General features: G+C 37.9%; 1 protein-coding gene across 5 annotated transcripts in view; it reads left to right on the top strand.

Annotated features, from left to right (window-relative positions):
• Positions 1-23,311, top strand: part of SLC24A2 (solute carrier family 24 member 2) — a 112,257-nt gene that overhangs the window by 80,328 nt on the left and 8,618 nt on the right. For all 5 annotated transcript variants that reach the window (XM_021535460.2, XM_021535463.2, XM_021535459.3 and 2 more), the window contains 5 exons: positions 560-655; positions 2,212-2,297; positions 15,751-15,882; positions 22,333-22,422; positions 22,807-22,973. In XM_021535460.2, coding sequence (XP_021391135.1) covers positions 560-655; positions 2,212-2,297; positions 15,751-15,882; positions 22,333-22,422; positions 22,807-22,973 — 571 coding nt within the window. The remainder of the gene's footprint in view (positions 1-559; positions 656-2,211; positions 2,298-15,750; positions 15,883-22,332; positions 22,423-22,806; positions 22,974-23,311) is intronic.

Raw genomic sequence — 23,311 nt, 5'->3', positions numbered from 1 at the left:
TCAGGTGTTTTTCAGTAACTCCCAGAATAATCTTCATAATTTTACCAAGCACTGAAGTGAGTAGAAGTCAAGACAAATAGATAAGTCCAAAGTGACAAAACTGACAACACTCACTATAATGCAATGTATTTGTTAATATGAAATTCTGTTCTGCAGTACTACTAACTGAGAACTGAAACTGTTTGTGTTTATTTATGATATCTTGATCCATTGTATTGATCTTCTGCTTCAGCTGAAATCTTACACCAGCACATTTATAGGTGAAACTTTACTGACTTCTTCCAAAGAAAAATAATAGCTTTTGGCTTCAATTTCTTGTTCTATTCATTGCTGAGTTCTCAAAAAAAAAAAAAAAAATACATTTTCAATTCTATAAAAAAGAAATAAAAAAACCCCAACCGTGTATACAGGAACATGAGATAGTGTTTAATAGCATATTTGCTGTTTGGGGAAGAATTGAAATGGATTATCAGCAGTGATCTATAGAGACTAAGCTATGTCAAATAAATTTTGCATCTCAAAATGGCTGCATTGTAATAATTACAATGTTTTCTTTTAGGAAAATTCAAAGAAAGGGCCTCAATTCTGCATAAGATTGCCAAAAAAAAGTGCCAGGTAGAAGACAGTGAAAGGCAGAATGGAGCTGCTAATCATGGTGAGTGCAGCATTGCAGATTTTATCACCTGTGCCTGAGAGTCTCTTTCACTGTTTATTTTGTTTGAAAATTGTTAATCATTACTTTCTCCTACATTACATGTGCTATTTTAGTAAAAATACTCTGATTATATGCACTAAAGAATATGAAATTTATGGATGGGACAGAAGCTAAATGCAAGAATAGAAAGCCAGTCAAGGCATATAGAAAGTCTTCTAGGCAGGTTGAAAAGAAAAAGTAAAGCTGATTTTGGTTATGTGTTGAAATGACAGAAGGCAAAACTTCCTTGCAATATATATGGGAAAATATAATTAATTTGTTGAAATGTTCTAGTAGAATGTGTTTTATATGGTACCATCCTTCTCACAAGAAATATCACCTTCATATTTAAGATTTGATTTGTCTGTATACTACTTTCTGGGAGTCATTAAGGCTCATCTATGCTAATTGTGGAAAATTAACTTACTAGAGTTTGCCATTAAGGCAAGAGTTTTTATTTTAGTTCCAAAATTCCTATGCTAAAGAAAAATCTGTACCATGAAATGTGTCCAATAAAATCTGAATTATTTTATTACTTGACACTTTTTCTGACCTTGTGTTATGTTTACATAGTATTTGTTTCCAAAATCAGGCAGTTGGTTGGGATGGTCTGTTAATAAACTATAATGCTGACTGCGGGGTTAAGAGACAACACACATTCTGAAATAATTACAGATAGTCTGGCACTCTGCTATGGCTGTGATCTCAGATTTTTAATTTAGAAGAATCTCAGGATAGCAGTAATGTAACTAGACAGCTGTATTTACTTCTATGCACAAGAGCATACCATAAGGCATGTTGAACTTGAGTAAGGCATTTCATATTGCCATTCCCATTATTTTGTATTGTCCAAGGGATTTTGTGCCATTGACACATTTATGTACTACATACTTATAGAGGTAGTTACCACTTAGAGTATTCCAAGATAGTAAAAGTAAGAATAAATTTTAATAAATTTGGCATCAGAAACCAAAGGCCTAACTTTATCTCTTTAACTCCTGTGAAAGTTTAGCACAAGGACTACAGGATTCTGATTTAAAGATCATCCTCTAAGGTGTTATTACACCATATGTTTATTTTTTCCCCATATTTTTGCATGGAAGATAGCAGGATTACAGCTTGTAAGTAACTTTAGTAATTGCAGGGGTTAGTGTGTTATAAAACTTCTATCGCTGAACGCATCCCCTCAGCTGTATTCAGCATAGTGCATTCTGTAATGTCAGGGGTAAATGCTGTATGTCACTTTTTACCTAAAATATTAGGCTCAGTGCATTTCACATAAACAAAGAGCACTAAATATTGCAATGAACCTAAATATTTATCAAATTGCTAGCTCACTTCTTATAAGATTTTTATTGAAAATGTGTACTAGACAATTTTTTTTTCTCTTTTAACACATATGTTGGTTCAACATTAGTTTGCTCAGACTTAATATATAACAGCTATTTCACTAATGTATTTGTAATTTAATATTCTATCTGTTGTTTTCCCTCTCTTATCTATGGATGATGCCACAGAGAAAGGTGCAAAAGTGGAAGTTGCAGTAACACCACCGAGTGATTCAGGACCAGTGCAGAATGGAATCGCCCATAATGTTGAAGAGGTTAAAGACTTTTTTATTCTTCTTTTTAGTCTTGTGTTAGCAAATATATTACGTATTTGATTGTGCTTTTCACTGAGAGTAAGCATCTTCATAGAAAGAAGCTGACAGTATGAACTGTCTACATAATATTTAGTTTTCATTTACAGCTGAACCCAGTGCATAGTTTGCCATATGTAAAAGATCTTCCCTTCTGTTCCTGCCCTTTAGTGTAAGGTAAGGTTGGAGTCTAGAATCTATTCTTTTGGGAAATGTTTTTTTACTGTACAGATAAGATGTTTGAAGCCATAAATATAGCTAATAGAAATTGCTTGTCACATTGCACAAAACCTGTTCTCTTAAGAGAACCTGTCATGATGTGCATCATGAAATAGTCAAAATTCATTATGAAAGAGGACCTGTACACAAACTTCTGTATCCTGCCTTCTGTTATCTTGCTTCATAAGATTTTTTTCCCACTGAGTATATTCAGTGAAAACAATGAAGAAAAAGCAATCCCATATCACAGCAATGTTCACATGCTTTTAATTTACATTGTAATAAAACATTTCCTTGGCTTGTTCAGAAATCTACAAGGTCAAGGAGCTTTATCATTTGAGATAATGGTTTCAATTTCAAGCCACTGCAGGGGAAGAAGGGAAAATTATTGCAAGAGTACATTACTCAACAATGTGCAATTCCTTTCACCTCCCTTTGGACAGTTTAAATTTGCAGTGATGCAGGCTTTGGAACTTTTATGTTTATTTCAGCAAGTATTAGGACATTCTGAACAATGATTCTAATGTATTAGATGTGGGATACATTATTTATCCTTATCCAAATGGCACAATAGAGCAAAGCAGGGCAGTTTGTAACTGGTGGAGGAATGAGTCTGCAGATTTAGCTCCATCAATCTAAATGGAAGGATTTATCTGCTGTCAAAATAAAATCTAGCAGTCTCCTAACAGCATTTTGAGATGGTCCATGCTGGATTCGTCCCCAGTGGCCTTTCCAATTTTGTCTTCTTTCAGTGGTAACCTGGCAGCTTTCTTAGGCTGCTTGAGTATTGCTGAAACATATTTTATAATTTAAAAGTACATACTGAAATTTTTGAGAAGTTGTAATACAAATAATTTACTCATCCATGGAACAAGTAAATAGGCTTCCATAATACTTAGGACCCTACTTCAGGGTCTCTGCCAGCTCTGTAGTGTACCAGAGGCTCTCCTTAATGTATTGCCTGGCTTTTATGCATAGCTTCCTTAATCGCCTTTCCAAACTCTAGCATCACTCTGAAGCTAACACTGGGTGATTGAGTTTCCTTCTGCTCTGTATATTGAGATAAGGTTACTAATAAGATTACTCTCCATTTATAGAAGACAACAAAATTTGCAGGCAACAACAGAAGGCCATTCACAATATTTCTGTGACCCTTTCCATTGATTGATGAATATTAAAATTGGAAGAAGGGAACTTGGTCATTGCCCTCTTAAGCCTTTTTTTTAGCTTTTCAAAACTTGACCTACAAATGGTCTTCAATTTTGATCTTTTTGTAACCAAGTGTGCTCCATTGTATATTGATACAATTTGCTTCTGTTTCTAAGTAGAATTCAATCAAGTAGCTTGAAATTTAGATTGTTTTTCCTTACTTTAATGGAAAAGAAATTTCTGTAGTGTGAGAATTTGGAAAGACAATATAAAATTGCTTCTCTCTGGTTTTCAATTTGTATAGTCGAACGATAAGGTTTTGCAATCTGTAAGCGCTGCTTAGAAAAATCCCTTAAAAAAACCTGTTAGTGCCTCCCTGTTGTGGTAATAATAATTTAGAACTGAGAAAACTAGAGACACTGTCAGTCTGGACTGACAAAGCTTCAAGTATGCCTTTAGGGGAAAAAAATGCTGTCCTGAAAACTGCAGGATGTGAAATGGCTCTAGTCACATAGCAGGTCATTGTGAAGCATGTTTGCCGTGATGATAGAGAAGACCTACACAGGCATCTTGTTCTTTCTCCTCCATTGCCAAGTTCCACTCTGGTCTTCATGCTTACCCTTTTGCAAAACAAGCATATTTCTGAGTTTTTTCTTAGTTTTCACTGATGTAGATTATAGTGTCTGGATCTAAATCCATGGACACAAGAGTTTTAGAATATCAATCTCTATATTGGAGTTAGAATTGTATGAAAATAATTACATTAAATGTTCTATGTTCCTCTAGTAAAATCCAAATATGCACATAAATCCATTTAACATATAAATTCCCTATTATTTTAAAATTACAATGTTGAGGAAAATACCCTTGTGAAAAAAGATTGGGTCAGGCTAAGACTGCAAAGGAGAAAAAACAGCTTTCATATTGTATTTTAATTTTCATATACTTGTAAAATAATTTTTTAAAAGGATAATACTCCCAATTGCCATGATCTAGTTTTCCACTTAGCTCCCCTGGTTTCTTTAGGGGCTTTTTAGGAACCTCTTTATATTTTTTCCCAAATTATTTTTCTTTCCTCCTTTCCTTCTCTTTCAAGAAAGAACGACAGGCTTACACAGAGCTGAAATGCCACATAAGACAGGACACTGTCAAGTTAATGACTCCTGAAAGGTGTCATGACTATGTGGAGTTCACCTAATTCATTTGGGTTATTTTTTGTTTTGTTTTCAATTTCTTCATTTCGCTCTTCCAAAGTCCACTGTCTTGCTCTTCTCTTTCCCTTTTTCCTAGGACTTTAACTCAATTTTTCTTACTCCACTGTCCTCCAGGGAAATTCAACTGTTTTCTTTCTAGCTCAAGCCCTTGAGCAACAAGAAAAACTCTCTCAATGCTGCTTGCAGAAATTCAGAAAGGGTGTCCAGAAAATGTACCCAGCAATATTTGTGTCTGATAGTGAGACTCTTGTTGCCCCACTTTACTATAAGTAGCAGCTGATATCCTACTCTTTGACAAAACTGGGATCATCAGCTAAGAAGGACAGACGGCTGTGGTCTCTTTCCTACTTTTTAGGCAGCGCAGGAGGGAACAATACCTCCTCCCACCATACCATCTGTAAGACATTACTGCTTTATTTGAAGTCAGAAATTGCCTTCCTTTCTCCTGGATATTGCACTTCCTTGGGGATTTTGTTCTACTTACAGCAGTCTGTCTCTTAACCTTTAGCAGGTTGACACAGAAGAGAAGATTCTGTTATATAACACTTCATAGAGTGGTACCAAGCATGCACAAGAAAATAAAAGAAGACTGAAAGGACAATTACTAGCTCATTAAATGTTTTATAAAGTGCCCTTCAGAATGTGATCCTTCTGAGAAGTTCAGTTCCACCCCCTGACATCTTCTTAACTAGCATTTGGTAGCTGTTTTAACCTGTGGCTTACCTAAAAATAGTTTCCAATCTGAAGATACTCAGTTTCCAATCTGAACACCTTTTCCTCCCACCCACACACGCACGCACACATGCACGCACATACATACATACACATGTACACATGCGCACGGGTTTTCCTGTTTCCGTGGAAACCCTGCTGGAAAGTATTTACATGCCAACTATGACTGAGATAAGTGTTCCATGAAAATCTAAGGCAATTTTTATGTCACAGGAGAGTGGTGCAAAAGCTTCATTGCTTCCATTGGATTTAATCCGCTTACCTGAGCAACAGTCTGGCAAAGCATGTTTTGCCTTCCCCACTGAAGAGCAGGAGCACCATTTCAGGACAGAGCATTGACTGGGACATATCTCCCCTGCCCTGGAATACTCATTCTATTCACATCAAATTAGCTTGGTGAGAATGTGAGTAGCACTGCATTCTCTGTCTTAGGGTATTAATCTGAGCTATGTTGAACTTTACTATTTCATAGAGAGAGAGCATAGAGAAGATTACAGCAGCCTTTGTTGTAAGGCTGTGACATATTCCAGCATCCCTGGTAGTTGTTTGATTCATCATAAAAAGGTTATTTTCCAAATCCCAAATACTTTTTCAGCTGCCACACTTGGACTAAAGTAAATGCCTGGATTTTGTTTGTTCATTGTAACTTAAAGAGAAGGTACTGCTATCAAATGGAGTTGATCTTTATTTTCACAATTCTGCCTAGTTGCCTGCTCCACATTTTTTGCTGCTGTATACCAGTTTGACTTACTTAAAAATTAGGACTGTGAAAAATGGCATGAGGATGGAGATGTTAGAAGTATCTCCATGATACCATAGCCGTTATTTCTCCAGGTGAATTGACTGCAGTTTTTTGTGTTACATTCTGAGAATTTCTTCTCAAATTCCCTAAAGAGTGCTATAACATAGCATAAAAACTAGCATAAAAGTTTTGGGAGCTGTAATTTTACCTATTTCTTCGAGTGCAGAAATAAGAGGACACAAGCAGCAAGAGGAGAATCTGAACCAAACACCTATTTGACCTTACTCCTTCCTGTAGGGTCCACTCTAAAGGTAGCTCTTTTCAGTTCTTTTCAGTCATGGTGAAGCAAGGATTAGCACAAATTAGCCATCCTAAGAAGAGTGTCCACATATACAGAATGCATTCTGAAAGCTAATGGATTTAATATTATTGCCTGCTAGAATTTTATTCAAGAATTTGTAAGGAAAGATGTTCCTTTCTTAGTCACCCTACAGAAATTGCGTACTCTTGTACTAGCTTACTCTCTCACCTTGTTTCACTTTTTTTTCTTTTAATGACACGTAGGAGAAGATAAATGAGTGATGTGGCTTACAGATAAGCAGAAAGCAGAGACTTGAGGCTGTTCATAGAGTATTGTCTATATTCTCTGCCTTTCTAGTAAAATAGATTAATGTGAGATGTGCCCTTCTAAAGAAAACAATAAACCTTGATTTTGAAAATCACTATACACCTCTGGGACAGAGTACATTTGAGATCACAATCACATCTGTTTTTCTTGACTTACTCATTGTGAAAATTTGGATTGTACAGAACTCATTTCCAAAAAAACCCACGAAAACAAGCTAACAAACAAACAAAAACCCACCCCAAAACAAAAGAAGACCTGAGCAGTCCTTTGCAGCAAAGGAGTTGCCTCTTTATAGGTGGTACAATAGCATAAGCAAAGGTGGTACTGTAGCATAAGCAAATGGAAATGTGCATAATTCCTGTCTTAAGTTTCCTTTCTTCTGGAGCTCTCATGCTAATTGTTTATTGATTAATTGTATCAGCAGTCATAATGCACAAGAAATGTACAAGCATGAGAATTTATAGCTTAGCTCTTCGTTTTAGGTGGACTAAGATTAATCCTCAGAATATGGTATTTATAGTTCATATTTATAGCTGTTACACAATATGAGTAGTTGGTGAACAGTATTTCTGGTAAGTTTGAGATGGTTCTTTTTACTTGTTTTCCATTTTCTCCTAATGTGTGGAAAAAAGTGTAAAATTCTGTTTCATATTGTGCCAGAAAAGAAACTGGTTTTCCTAATGTAATATGATTGTAAGCCTCTATTGAGATAGTGATTTTGTGATGTTTGCTAGAAGGACTACTTGTGACTTTGGCAGATGGAGTTTGCTATAAGCTGTTTTTTATAAACAAAATAATTGTGGATGAAAAGTCACCATATGCTTGCATTGTTTACATAAAGTGAACATATAATAATTTCCTCTGGTTGAAAAAATTTTACTGGGAAAATTTGATAGGTTTGGATTAGATAATAAGAATAAATTGTTTGCTGTGAGGGTGGTGAGGTACTGGAATAGGTTGTTCAGAGAAGTTGTGAATGCCCCAGCTGGAGCTGTGGAAGCGGTCAAGGCCAGGATGGGTGGGGCTTTGAGCAATCTGGTCTAGTGGAAATATCTCTGTCCATGGCAGGGGGGCTGGAGCTAGGTGATTTTTAAGGTCCCTTCCAACACACATCACCTCATGTTTCTACAATGGTCTTGAGCAAACCAGTAAGTGCTTTCTTCCCTGGGATTACAGATAAGCATTTGATAGATGCTCTTGCATAAAGAACTGTGAAATATGGAACATCCATAGATTTTGTACCCTTTTAATTGTTTGTAATGATTTAAATAAAAGAAGAGCTGAAGTAGCAAGAATATTTGTTTTGAATGTATGTAGATTGGTTTAAAAGAATATTTGTTATGAATGTATGAAAGAGAACACCAAGCAGAATAACACTTCTAATCTCATTTCTTAAGATGCAAAGAGGGAATTTTCCTAATAGAGGATTCATTTCCTTATTGTCATTAATAATAATAATAACAACAATAAAATGTATGCCAGGGTACCACAATTATCTCATCTAGGCATTTGTATGCATTTGATATTCAGCACTGCGGATGTCTCTGTAACAAAAAGACAGTCACAAACATCAGCAAGAAGAAATGAGGATCCTATGCATAAAGAGTAAAAAGAATTACAACAGAATTAGTAAGGATTTCATAGAAACACAGTAATGACTATTATATGTGAAGATCTAATGCAGCTACACCTTTAATGACTGGTTAAGGGATGAGGGGCACAAGTATGTAATTCTGTATTCTTCCAGTTGCAGGACATGATGCTGGAAGAAAATAGAAGGACTCAGAAGGTCAATAACTTGCTCCAAGAGTACTATCAACAGCAGAATTTTAGGGGGTTTAATTGTGGCTTGGCTTAAACAAGTCTGGGCCTGTTGATGACAGACAGGGTACACCTGTCTCAAAGGGGCAAAGGGTTAGCAAGGCTCAGTGAAAGACCCTTAAACTAGATTTGAAAGAAGAAAGGGATGAAACCAGGCATGCTAGAGATAAGCCTAGGAGTGGCACATCAATGTTTGAGGAGCAGTGTGCTATTGCAGTCCTTCAGTCTGCTCTGCTGTGTGTGGAGTACACCAAAGCACATTTGAAATGTCCCAGTACTACTTCACATAACACCTTCACCATCTCAGTGGAGGTGGTGGGTCAAGATCCATATACAGCTTCAAAGACCTAATCATCATCAATCCATTAGAAACAACAGAAGCACCTGAGAAGAGTCACATGGTAATTAAGGCTCCTGCCCACCCAATATATGACAGGGCTGATAGCCCAACTAAAGTGCCTCTACACTAATGCATGCAGCATGTACAATAAACAGGAGGGACTGGGAGCCATTGTGCAAATAGAAAACTATGATGTAATTGCAGTAACATAAACATGGTGGGATTACTTACACAACTGGAGTCATGCAATAGATGGTTATAAACTCTTTAGAAGGGATAAGCAAAGAAGGAGAGGTGGTGTGGTAACCCTGTATGTTATGGATTGTTTGACTTTCTAGAGCTTGATATTATGGTGATAGAAGGAAGGGTTGAGTAATTATGGGTAAAACCAACAAAATCATTATCTTGGTGGGAGATAGATATACCATCCAACCAGTTCAAAGAGGAAGAAAAGATATGCTATAAGCAGTGGAGGAAGTCTTACAATTGCTGGACCTTTTTCTTCTGGGACACTTCAACATTCAGGATATCTGCTGGAAATGCAACATAGCAGAAAGGGAACGGCCAGGAGGTTTCTGAACTGTGTGAAACATGCCTTGATACTTCTCTTGCAATGGATGAGGAAGCCAGCCAGGGAAGGTGCCCAGCTGAACCTGATGCTTGTGAACAGAGATTTAGTGGGAGATGTGGTGGTCAGAGACACAAGACCACTAAAGGAGAGCTTCTTTCTATTCTCATAGCTGTAAGAAAGGGGTCAGCAGAACTGCCAGAACTATCTGGGACTTTCAGAGGGCAGACTGTTTACACGAGTGGCTGATAGCGTTCCTTGGGGTGTGGTCTCAAGGGGACAAGGAAGTGTAGGAAGGCTGAACATTGTTTGAGAAAACAATCTTAAAAGTGCAGAAGCACTTATATGCTGAAAGAGAATCTGTCTTGGAAGAAGACTGGCCTGGCTGAACAGAGCTTAGGCTGAATTCAGGAGGAAAAGGAGAGTTTTTGACCTTTGGAAGAAGGCACAGGCAGCTCAGGAGGACTACAGGATATTGTGAGGTAGTGCAGGGACAAAACTAGATGGGCCAAAGGCCATCTAGAACTTAATTTGGCTTCTGCAGTTAAAGACAGTGAAAGGTGTTACTGGAAATGAAAGGTGTTCTAGAAAGACATCAGCAACAGAAAGAAGGTTAAGGACAATCTCCATCCTTTCTTGGATACAACAGGAAACGTTGCAACAAGGAATAAGGGAAAAGCAGAGGTATGGAATGCCTTTTTTTGCTTTATTCTTTAACAGCAAGATTGTCTGTAGTCAGGGTCAATCAGATCCCTGGGCTGGAAGACAAGGATGGGGAGTAGAATGAAGCCCCCATAATCAACGGGGAAGTGGTCAGTGACTTGCTGTACTACTTAACACACACAAATCTCTGAGGCTGGATGGGATCCACTCAAGAGTACTGAGGAAGTGCTCACAAGCCACTTTGCATCATTTACTAGCAGTCCTGGCTAACTAGGGAGGTCCTAGTTGACCAGAGCTGGCAAACATGATGCCCAGCTACAGGAAGGGTGCGAAGGAGGATCTAGAGAACTACAGGCCTGTCAGTCTGACCTTGATGCCAGGGATGGTCATGAAGCAGATCACCCTGAGTGCCATCACACAGCATGTGTGACCCCCCCATCAAAGGGGTCGTGCCCCGCCAGCCTGGGTTTGTTAAACACAGGTCTTGCTTGATCAATCTGGTCTCCTTCTATGACGAATTGACTCATGTAGTAAATGTGGGACAGGCTATGGATGTTGTCTACCTGGACCTTAGTAAAGCATTTGACACCATTTCCCACATAGTTTTCCATGGTGTGGATGGGTGGACTGCGTGATGGCAGTTCTCCACTACTCAGTAGTGGATGGCAGAGCTCAAAGAGTGGTGGTGAATGAAGGTAAATCCAGATGTCAGTCACTGGTGGTATTCTCCAGGACTCTCTACTGGGGCCAGTCCTGCTTAATGTCTTTATTGATAATTTGGATGAGGGGATCAAGTACACCCTGTCATTTTGCAGATGATGCTAGTTGGGTTGGAGTGTTGATCTTCTGGAAGGTAGGAAGGCTTTTCAGAGGGGTCAGATAGGCTGGATGCATGGGCTAAGGCCAGTGGTATGAGGTTCAGTAAGGCCAAATGCTGTGGGCTGCCATTGGGTCACAACAACCTCATGCAACAATGCTACAGGCTGGGGAATGAAAAACTTCATGACGAGAAAGGACCTGGGGGTCATTTAGTCTAGATCTCCAGAGGTCTCTTCCTGACTATTCTATGGTTCTGTGATTCTGTGCTGGCCTACAGCAATTAATCACATGCCAACTATGTGCCCAGGTGGCCAAGAAGTCCAGTGGCATTCTGGCTTGTATAGTGCATCCAGGAGGACCAGGGCAGTGATTTTTCCACTATACCCCTGGCACTGGTAAGGCCACATCGCAATTCCTGTGTTCACTTTTGTGCCCCTCACTACGAGAAAGACATTGAATTGCTGGAGTGTGTCCAAGAAGGACAATGGAGCTGGTGATGGATCTGGAGCACAAATCCTGCAGGAAGCAGTTGAGGGAGGTGGGTGTTTCAGCCTGGAGAAAAGGTCTTAACAGAGACCTTATTGCTCTCTACAGCTGGCTGACAGGAGGGTGTAGCCAGGTAGGGGTCAGCCTTTTGTCCCAAGTAGCAAGTGACAGGACAAGAGGAAGTTACCTCAAGATGCGTCAGAGTCGGTTAGATCAGATATTACAAAAGTTTCTTCATGTGAAGGGTTATCAAGAATTGGATCAATTATCAAGCATAAAGGTCACCATTCATAGAAATATTTAGAATTTGGGTAGGTATGGTGCTTGGGGACGTGATTTAGTGATGGAGCTGGAAGTGTTAGGCTTATGGTTGGACTTGATGATCTAAAGTGTCTTTTCCAGCTTAAATATTGCTATGCTTCTATGAATTTGTGGAAGATGAAAAAATATGCCATATTCCAATACTTAGTCTCTGAATGCCAGTGTCTGACCATTGCAAGGTACTAGTGTAAACTGGCTTTTGTTTTGACTTAATGTGGCAATTTCTTTCTAATGGGTTCTCATCAGAGTTCATCATATCAGGTGATGCAGATGTCCCATATACCCAGTCCAGTACTGTTGAAGTTAATTAGCTGCTGAGTCATAGCAAGGAATGAGTTTTGGAGTGGAGATGGGTAGGTAGTAGCACTTCAGCTGCCCTAAAGAAACTGAGATCTTTTCACAGCAGTGGCATTGTATCATAAAGAGAGCAGAATATTCTTCACTTCTGTTAGAGCATGTGGAGGTCAAGGCAGATACCAGAAAGTATCTTAAAATGGTACCATCCAATGTGTTTACGCAATTGAATTCCTGGGTATATATCATGTTATGATTGCCTTTTCTTCTTAGTGTTGCAGAATAAAATCATACTGAACATTGCAAGTACAGATTTTTCTATAGAAAAAGAAGAGACTGAAATAAAACTATATTTTCAGAATTAGTTTCTACAAACTGTGATAGTGCATATTCAGTATGTACGCAGCTGGAGCCACAGACAGTGCATGGAATCTCTGCCATAAATCTGTGCTGAGTCATTTTCTGTCACTGCCGCTTAGTCCACAGCATGACACTCTCATTTGTGTGGTTTTAGAGCTGCTGAAATGATTTCCCATTCTTTTCTTCAGCATCACTGGATAATTTAGTATTGCTTTGAAATTCATGGAAGCTAGATCTACAAATACTTTAAACTTCATTACTTCCACTGATTTTTGGAAGGCCAGCATTGAAAATCAGATGCTAAATCCAATTTACAAAATAGGAAAAGACGATCCATGATCCATTCTGCAACATCTGTAATGTATTCTGGAGTTAAACTAGCAAGAAAAAGTGTTTGCCTGCACTCTGTGTTTGACCTTATATTTAGGGGATAGCTGTCTTGGGGAAAGGGATGATGTAAGACAACAGGAAGGAGAAAAGATCTGGAACAGATAGATTAAGGTTTCTCAGGAGACATCTGGCAATCTCCAAAAGCAATTATTTATGGTTCTTTGCTACAGCCACTCATGTTGCCTCTGTGCTCATGCACACCCAGAGGTGTTTGATGCAGATATGAAATAGAACAAGGCCTCATGTTGAGCTAGAGTGTGTACTGGTACAGTATTGCAGGAACCAACATACGCATTACTGTCTAGATATTTTTAAGATTCATGTGCAAACTCAGACTAATGTAAAGTTTTGTTGTGATTAAATATAATTGTTAATCATGGCTAATCTCTAAAGATGGCAATTCAGGAAGTACTTTGCTACTCAGCGCTGTTTATGCAGCAGTAACTTAGAAAGCTTTATTCCAGCTGAGTTGGCTGATTAAATTACACAGTGGCCATTCAGAAAGAGTTACCTAGGCAACCCTTCAATTGGTCCTTTTGTGTTCAAATTTTATCTCAGTCATCATATTTCAAAGCTGAGCCTGTGTCTCAGGCTGATTTTTCCCACCGCAAAAGCATCTACCAGAATGGAAAAAGAATGGATTTGGGTTTGGGAAGTACCCTCATAAACTTCTCCTCCAGCACAGTTCCTCTAAAATCAGGCTTCAGTAGATTTCCAGCAATGAAGCATATTTCAGTGAAGAGCTGAAAGCTAAAGGAAAAAGCTAGCCTCTTAAGCGGCTCAAGAGCCTCTGAAGTACTGTGTTGAGTGCTACAAATTGTGGCTATATATTTTTAAATGTTTTTAATTATTATAACCATTATGGCATCTTCACTTTACTGTTTTCATACAGCTGTGCAACTTGGGAGTTTCACAAAGTATAGGGGTTAGCAAAATATTGTCCTCTGTTAACATTAACACGCAACCCAAAAGTAGCTGAAACTTGTCAGTGTGTCAAGAGGTAAATAGGAATTTTTTTCCATTCCATTGATGTCAGGTGATACCTTCTTCCCAAGCTAAGAGTTGAGTTTGCTTTTGTAAGTACTGATCAGTTCAGGTAGTTAAATAATTCAGAAATTCACAATAGTGGAATAATCAAGACCAGTTCTTCAAAATTAGCAGTAAATAGAACGTTATTAACATTATCAACATATGGTGACATTTCATTAATAACTCTTTTGCTTAGAAAAGAACAACTGCTGTTTAAATGAATGCTTTATATAGCATTGTCATAAGGTTTATGTAAGCAATCTTAATACAGGACAATAACTGAAAAGAAACCAGTTATAAATCTATAGGAGGAATAATATGCATATTGTGGAAATGTCTTAATTATTATATTTTTTTCCAAAAATAAAACCCAAAAACACTGTCTGAAGAAGACATCATATATGATTCACTAGGTCAAACAGTTTTCACTGGGTGCTCTTTTTTCAGACTTTTTTAGCTTTCATTATGCTCTCTAGAAATCTTTCCAAGTTTCAACAGCTGTTGCCTTATACACATCTATGTAAAAGTATTATTCAGGCCATTTTTTCAGTTGTCTGATTCTGTAATTTATGTTTAGTTCTGGAGACATCACCTACCTATGGTAACAATTTAAAAGTTATTTTCATACCTGTATGCAAAGGACTGAGTCATGCCCACTATACTTGCTCCGTTTTGTTAGCAGAAGCAGTCTAAGGAAATAGAAGTGTGTGGAAGCCAAATGTTTGCTGTCATAGGAGGGGGTTCCTATACGCCTACTCTATAGCAGGGATGACAGGTGGGCAGCACATAAATGGAGACTAGGGACTGATGTGAAAATCAGTGACACAAATTGGAGAAGAGTGTCTTCAGTTTTAGCACCAAGCTGTTAGGAACACTTGCAGTTGTGACTGGTCTGAACACAGTAGACACAAGGAGAAGCCCTTCCCTTATGTGGACAATCTGGCAACAGTGCTGGGGCCCAGAAAAGCTGGGCCATCCCTGGGCTGTCCTTGTTGGGCCATCTCCGTCCTTATTGTTTTCACAGTTTGAATGGGCAGAGCCCAGTCTTACCCCAGCAGCTTAGCACTAGAGCTTCACAGTGCCTGAATTACCTTATCTTCCTGTGGAGAAGACCATATATACCAACATATGTATGCATAGATATTTAATAGTAAGGTTTCAAGTTACTTGCAAAAGCTTAAGAAGTTAGATATGCGTATACCTCTATATGCACGCATAAAGATGTGGGCGTGTGTGTCTGTGTGCACACACTGGCACATCTCTGCACATGTTTTCTGTCTCTTGTCTGTGTGGCCAGGCTTGATGCAGCCCAGACAAGTCTTAACCCCTGACTAGACTAGCCCACATGCCAAGACAGAGTCATAGGAACACTTGTGAGAGACACCCTGTGCATCCCAAGGCACCACCCATATTGTCAACAAATGGACATCCTCAGGCAGCCTGTGCTGTAGGGATACCTTGTAGTCAGGCCAAAGTCTTTTTTGGTGTGTCCTGGCTAACATTGTTATGTAGGTGTAGTGTTAATGCAATGTTTTCAGATGTCATAGTTCTCCCTGAAATGCTGTCATTCAATTCCTTTTGAAAGAATCCCCAATTTCATTCATCCACTTTGATAATCTGCTCACTGGAGCTTTTCTTACAGAGCGAAGAGGATGAGGAGGAGCAGCCTCTCAGCCTGGCCTGGCCTGAAACCCCACGCAAGCAGGTCACCTATCTTCTTGTGTTGCCCATTGTTTTCCCACTGTGGGCTACCCTGCCAGATGTCAGAAAACCTGTAAGTAATTGTTGTTGTAAGTCAGTGTGTTCTGCACAAAAGGGTGGCTCTCTAGTTAAATGTCAAAAAAGAACTAGAGCTATTAGGTTTTTCTAATTGTTTCTTTGAAAAAGAGGTCACAACATTAGTGTTCAATTCTTCTAATGGCAAATGGGTGTTTGTGAGAAACTGGCTGGTAAGAGCTCTATAAGGATTATAATTTTATAACTTATACTTCGTGATATAAAGTGAATGGTCTGAAAAATTCTTTGGGGCCTTCACATTTGTATTTTTGGATCTCTACTGAACACATGAGTGATGAGTATCTGTCTATCTGCAGTGCCCTATAGGGTATGACTGGAAGGATTTTAGACTGTCTAAATTTTTACTGTAGTTCAAACATAATGATATGCATTTCTCTTAGATTTATGTTCTATTAGACCTTTGTATTCCATCCATAATCTTGTAATTTTCATACTAGGATGAGATCTGTAAGTCCTTTCATGTATAAAATACTTGCTAGTTTTGTTCTAAACACAGTAAGGTAAGACTGACATGTTATCTAGGCTTACCACTTTTATACTTATATATAGAAATAGACTTGACTGGGAAAGCTCATGGAAAGTAAAAGAGAGAGCATCAAGACCTGAAAAAAAAAAATTAGTGGTGTTTTAATCTCTCTTCCTTTCTGGATCAAAAGTGGGTCTAAAACTGCTGCAAGAGAGGCATGCATAGCATGTAGGTTTATAAATCAACACCCTGAATCCATCTTTTCTCCCCACACACAGTGAAAAACCTTATCATCCCACACACTGAAAAACTGCAGTTCAGTGCAAGAAGGAAGCTAAAATAAGATCTCTGGCATGTTTTTAGATAAAAGGTTCCAAAGGCTATAAAGTGACGTTTTCCCTTCTTTCCCTTCTGACGCTTTTTCCCTTCCCAGTTTTTAAGCTTTCTTTTTCATAAAGATTCCAGAAAACTCTGGAAATCACTTTTGTTACATAACACACAGAAAATACTACATGAATGTCAAGATTGTTTATTTCTGAATTTTTGCTCTCCTTTCATCATTCAAAACAATCCTTGTGATTTTTTTTTCAGAATTTGATATAAAATGAGCAAGAAATATTTATGAGCATTATTTTGAATTTTGAACATCTGAAGCTGATATGAGTAGACCTGTAGCTTTATCCAATATTCTGTACTGGGCAAATTTTTTAAATAATAGTTCTGTAAAGTGAGTATCTTGACAAGTTGCCTGCAACTATATGATTATTAACACTAGTACCATTCACAACAGAACTCCATGCTGACATCCAGCAGCTAGAGCATACTGCCATACCACAAAAGATAAACATGGATGTATGTTCCAGATTGGGAAGTTTTACAAACAGAGCTTTAAAACTCCATTCACTGAAAGTTTATACAGGGAAAAAAAAAAAAAAAGGTAGTTTGTAATTACATGTAGATTAACAGAAGAGGTAATGGGCTGTATCAGTATGACAAGCTGCTTACTTTGAACATTGCTGTTAAAAAATTAACTGGATGGTTGCATAAACTATCTAACATTAAGTATGCTTCATTAATGTATCTTCAAAATATTCTCACTTATTTCTGTGTACCATCCCCACTAATCCCTTCCTAACAAAAATTATGTCTGCTATCACAACTCCGCATGCCCATCAGAAAACAATTTTCAATGAAAATTGTGAGATAAAGGTTAAAGCAAACCTAAAATAACACTCAACTAGACTTTTTAGATAGGTCTACCATCAGGGGCTTGATTTGCAAGTGTGTTAATTTTAGTCAGAAACCCAAATTCTGCATCAGGATGCTCAGATTAGCATATGCATATATAAAGTGAATGCTTGTGTGCTATATAGTGATTTGAAAGACCATATGGAGCCTCTGGCATCCTCTGTGGGTGTCCACTTTTCAGTAAGTTCTTATTTCTATCTAGAGTTATTTTTCTAGTGTATATTTTGTCTACACAAAAAGAAGATGGTTTCCCTGCATTTATTTGTACTATTCCGAGATACTTTTAGTTCCATGAAACCCAGAAGCTCTAGAAAAATAATTTTGTAGACAAGGTATCTGGTTCTAAAGTTGGCAAAATCCTGCTGCCTTATTATGCTCTGGTGCACACATATGCAGATTTTTATATACTAAAAGTAGATTATGCATTAGTTCAGCTTTCAGCTGATTGACTAGCTGAGATGTTTTAATGTGTTTATTGCCTCAATAACACCTGCTCACATTAAGCCAGTATATATTAAAATCCTTACTATAACATCAATAATGTTGTTGACATATCCCAGAGGTATATGTGTGCCCTTAGGGAATTTTTTTTCCTGAGCTTTTGCTCAGGTGTTTTGAACAATAATGGCTATTTTTCCTGTGCTAATGGCTTCTTTCCCCAATGGCTCTGTAAAGGTCACATTATGTAACTGCCCATCTCCTGGAGTAACAGATATTAAAAGACTGAAAGAAAAAATATGTGACCAAGGTGCCCCAGTAGGTCAGGAGCAGATATTAACCATCTCCTCTTTTATTATAACCTTACTCCACTGTCCATCCCTGTCCATTACAGGCCAGAAAGATGGCTCTTGGGGCTCTGCCATCACTGGACCCATATAGGGGAGTTCCTTCTATCTCTTCAAATTCCCATTACAAATGAAGAGCTACAACTTCCATGAACTCTTGTTGCCATACAGAGATGCACTGTTACCAAGGGGACAAGGACAACATGTTCCTGTACAGATCCAGTTAGAAGAGCAGATTCTGAGTAATCAGAGTTAAGCACTGTTAAGTGTGAAAGAAAGATCAAACTTTGCAATGCAGATACATTTATGAACAAGACAAATATGTGAATCATTTAGATTAAAGATGTTGGTAATAATGCTGACTAAAATTAAAATAGTTACCTTCCAAATTATTCAGCACCTTCCAGGATCAAACTCTCAGAAGAAAAGCCCTCATACCTGGATTATTTTTTACTACTTATAACCCTGTTTTTCAGACCCTGTCATTAAATAAATATATAGAAATGTATCAAGAAAAATGTTCTTAAGATAGACAGGAATGTTCTTTCTGATAGACAGGAACATAATCAATCCATCCAATCTACAGTGGAACTACAAAATCCTTTTGCTTTTGTTAAAGGAAAATAGCATATGAACTGAATGAGCCATGGCTTCTCTCATTTATCTGTTACTAGGACCACAAAAGAGCCAATTGCTAATAAACTCTGAACTCAGTCTTTACAAAGCAAACACCACAACAACTACTGAAGAAAGACTGAAAGAAGTATTGCTGTCTGCTGTCTCTGACTAATTCTTCTAGGAAAATACATAGAATTGGCAGCTGTCTGTTTTTCAAAGAGCTAGGGAGTAGAAATTACATAAATCTCAAAAGAATGCTGAAACTATTTACAAAACAAGCATGGATATTATTGTTACAGTCTGGAATAAAATCCAGCATACAAAAAAGAATCAGCATTCTGGTTATGGCTTTTTCAGATTTTCATCTATATGCATATTATATATCAGCATCTATAGAGTCCATTTTTATTTAATCTCCTGTAAAATGTACAGGCTTTAAATTTTGCCCTTTCTGAATTTAAATGTTCCCCATTTTAAAATAGGTAATTTAAGTGTTAAGCCTATTAAAGTATCTTGGAGTGCTGCTTATCAGTTAATTTTAGTGGGAGAGGATTAGCTAAAACAGGCGAGGAGTACACATGCTGCAAAGTTACTGATTCGTAATTCTTAGCCATCCAAATTCAGTGGGTGTCTGACTCAGGCAGTATCTCCTTGTTTTGCAAGAACCATTTGATGTATATAATTGCACCATCAGAGAGCTATTACTGACCAGCATGGCTCTGGTTGTATTAGTTTTGCTTAAGCCAGTGTATGCTTAAATCTTGAGTATTGTGCAGTGATCATTCAAATTGCATTGCTGTGAGGTGCTCTTCACAGATTTTGTGACCAGTTCTAGCAAGTTCATTGCTTCAGTGTCTCATTAACCATATGTCTTGCCAAAAGATTGGAGCTTTTTCAAGGAAGATGAAAAATGTTGGAAGTTGGAAAAGTTGACTACCAGGAATGGTGAAAAAATAGTGCTAACTTCTTAGTTTTAAAAGAGAAATTGGTATTTAGATTAATTTATTTCTACCACTCTTAATTCTGCTCCCATGATGTTAGATCATTATAACAGTCATTGATATGTTTCTTTCAAATTGCATTAAGGTCTTCTCTCACCAATGCATATAAAATTTTTGGTTTAAACTTAAAATTCTATCTGAGTAGGTTTTAAAAATCATAAGCTCATTATCATATTTTCTGGAAAAGTAACTCTGTAATGTGTTGAGAAGCAAGAAAGAAATAGAGCAACCAAAGTACTGTGAGTAGTTCTAAAAACAATGCTTGTGACAGTAGTGGAATTTATATGAAAAGGATGTTTCCATATTGGGGTTATTTAAGGTATAAAACACCTACTGGACCACTTTTACTCCAACAGATGAACAGTTATTTATATTATGAGGGATAGATTCATAAAATTGTTTGGGTTGGATGGGAATCTTAGAAATCATCTGGTTCCAACCCCCATGACGTGTGCAGGGACACATTTCACTAGGCCAGGTTGCTCAGAGCCCAGTCCAACCTGGCCTTCAACACTGCCAGGGATGGGGCTTTTGCATCTTCTCTGGGCAGCCTGTTCCAGTGCCTCACCATCCTCATAGTAAAGACTTCTTCCTAATGTCCAATCTAAACCTTCTTTCTTTATACTTTTATAGTCCTCTTGTCCTGTCACTACATACTCTTGTGAATAGTCTCTCTCCATCTTTCTTAGAGGCACCTTTTGGGTACTGGAAGAGTGCAATTAGGTCACCCAAAGTCTTCTCTTCTGCAGGCTCTACAATCTAAATTCTCTTAGCCTTTCCTCACAGAAGATGTGTTCCATCCCTCTGGTAGTGTTAAATCTGTACCATTTTTTTCCTGTGTTCCTGTGTATATTCAGTTGTGAAATTGTATGTCATGTTAGTCACCATGCTTAGTTTTCAGGAGGACATTTAGCATTATGCAAAGTATACACAGGGAGTGAGTGAGTGCTCTGTAGCACAGCCAGCAGCTGCACCTGCTGCTGGAGCAGATATGGACCTACTATTTGTCCCATGCTGTGGATGAGTGTGCACAATTGGCATTGCTGACTTTACCTTTTTGTATCAGTTAATGTCCCAAGCTGATTCCCATTATATCTGCACAAAGTCTACAGTCTCATTGAGGTACAAACCTCATTGTTTTCAGGTTCAGCTGGCAAAACATAGTGACATTTCCTGCTTGACCAGCTCTAATGGCCGTCCCAATACACTGTTCATCTTTTGGTCTACAGCCACCCTGTGATTCCGTGCTGCTCAGTTCCTAAATGTTAAGCTGTTTCATACAAATGCCTGTTGAGTTTGTTATATAAGGAAAGCTGACTGTGCAGCTCTGTAAACTGCCTAAAAAAATAAGTGTTTATTGAAGAATCTGAATCAGAACAAATGGTATTTTCTCTCCAAAAGTCATACTGAGGGAAAGCCCTGCAATCCCATACACTTCCACAACACCTAGGAATGATCCACAATCTTAATGAGCCTCCTGGTGCAGTAGGGGCATGATCTGCAATGAAAGGTGGGGGGAAATTCTGGAATGGAAGTGGATTTAGGACCAAATGAGAAGTACTGCAGGACTGAGAAGCAGCTGCAAGAGCCATTCAGAATGGTATAACTTACTTCCACAGGCAGTCCTATTGGTTATTCATGCAAATTTTTAGGACTCTGCTAGTATGTTTTGTATATTTTTTATAACATTGTAACATTAAATTTCTCTACTAAATGAAGCATGGAAAATATGTGCTTAACATATCTTCTATTGAGAAAGTGAGTAGTTTTCACTAGCAGAGTAAGTGCCATAATAAATTTTAGGTGTATAAGTTTTTAGCTCTGCCATATGACAGTCTTTTTTATACTGACTGTGAAATTTATTGAAAAAGTTACTAATGCAGGAAGGAAAGACATGGGCACCTGTTGAAGCAATTTGAAAACATTCATTCTGAAGAAACATGAAATTAATAATAAATTTAGAAGTCAAACCACTATTGAGCTAAAGACATGCAAACAGCATCGTAACAAATTATGATAAAAATGAAACCAAGAACTTCCCATTCGTCATACAAGTTCTTAGGAAATCTTATTTGATAACTGAAGCAATTGGAAGAATGAGGCATAGGTACTCATATACCAATGTCAGGGCATCTGTTTCTTACATTTCTTGACAGGTATCTTGATCATCTGATGATGATGATAACAGTTGATTAGAACAGGCCATCAGAAAAAAATGAGAAGCCACTCTCATATTGAGAAGAAATTAAGAGTATGGCATGTCACTCTTCAATATAGGTTTTCACTGTTTCTCCTTGTTTCTGTTTCAGACATCAAGAAAATTTTTTCCTATCACATTTTTTGGCTCTATCAGCTGGATTGCCTTCTTTTCTTACTTGATGGTCTGGTGGGCACACCAGGTAAGGAGGTGACACTGGTACAAAATAAAAGCCCTGTATTATGTTTTGCGCTGTAAAAGATCATTTCTAATCAGAGTCCATCTATCTCATTCTGAGTGCTACTTTATTTTGGGATCTGTAACCATGGATTAAGTAAATCAGTACTCATTAAATGGATAGTTCAGAGAGGTGTTGGTCAGGTTGGCCTGACTACAGGACTTGAGCAACTGCCTGTCAATACCTTATACTCCTATTTGAAAGCCTTACCTTTCTCCTGATACATGGGGAAATCCATGAAGATAGTAATTTCTCTATCTTGCCTGGTATTCTCCAAGCTAGTGGGAAAGTCCAGGACAGTTTAAAACTGCAGGACACTTTTTTATGGTTTTATTTAAACCCTTCTAGGTTGGAGAGACCATTGGTATTACTGAAGAAATCATGGGATTGACTATTCTGGCTGCTGGCACATCCATTCCTGACCTTATTACCAGTGTTATTGTAGCACGCAAAGGTCTGGGGGACATGGCTGTATCCAGTTCTGTTGGAAGCAACATATTTGACATCACAGTGGGGTAAGTTCTACACCAAGAAAATTGTGTATTTTTTAAACAAATCTTTTGTTCTCAGTACATTGCTGTGGTACTGCCCACAAAAAGGAGAGTAATGCAAATATGAAGCGAATGTATGGCAAGTGCTCTGAAGTTTATAGATATCTGCATGAAGAAATGTTATAAATTTGTTGCCTAATCTTTGTTTTGTTACAGAGAGGCTTAGGCAAGGGAATTGCACTTTAAAATTGTATAAGGGCATTGTACTGAAAAGGAATTTCAAAGCTTTTTGTACTCTTGTGAGGTTGCTGTTTGCTTTCTGTTACCACTCATTGTGCTTGTACTAGAGCTTTCTTTATAAA

This window comes from Lonchura striata, chromosome Z, assembly GCF_046129695.1.
Source record: "Lonchura striata isolate bLonStr1 chromosome Z, bLonStr1.mat, whole genome shotgun sequence".
NCBI lineage: Eukaryota > Metazoa > Chordata > Aves > Passeriformes > Estrildidae > Lonchura > Lonchura striata.
The sequence above is the reverse complement of the archived record's forward strand: the minus strand, read 5'-3'. Positions and strand labels throughout refer to the sequence as shown.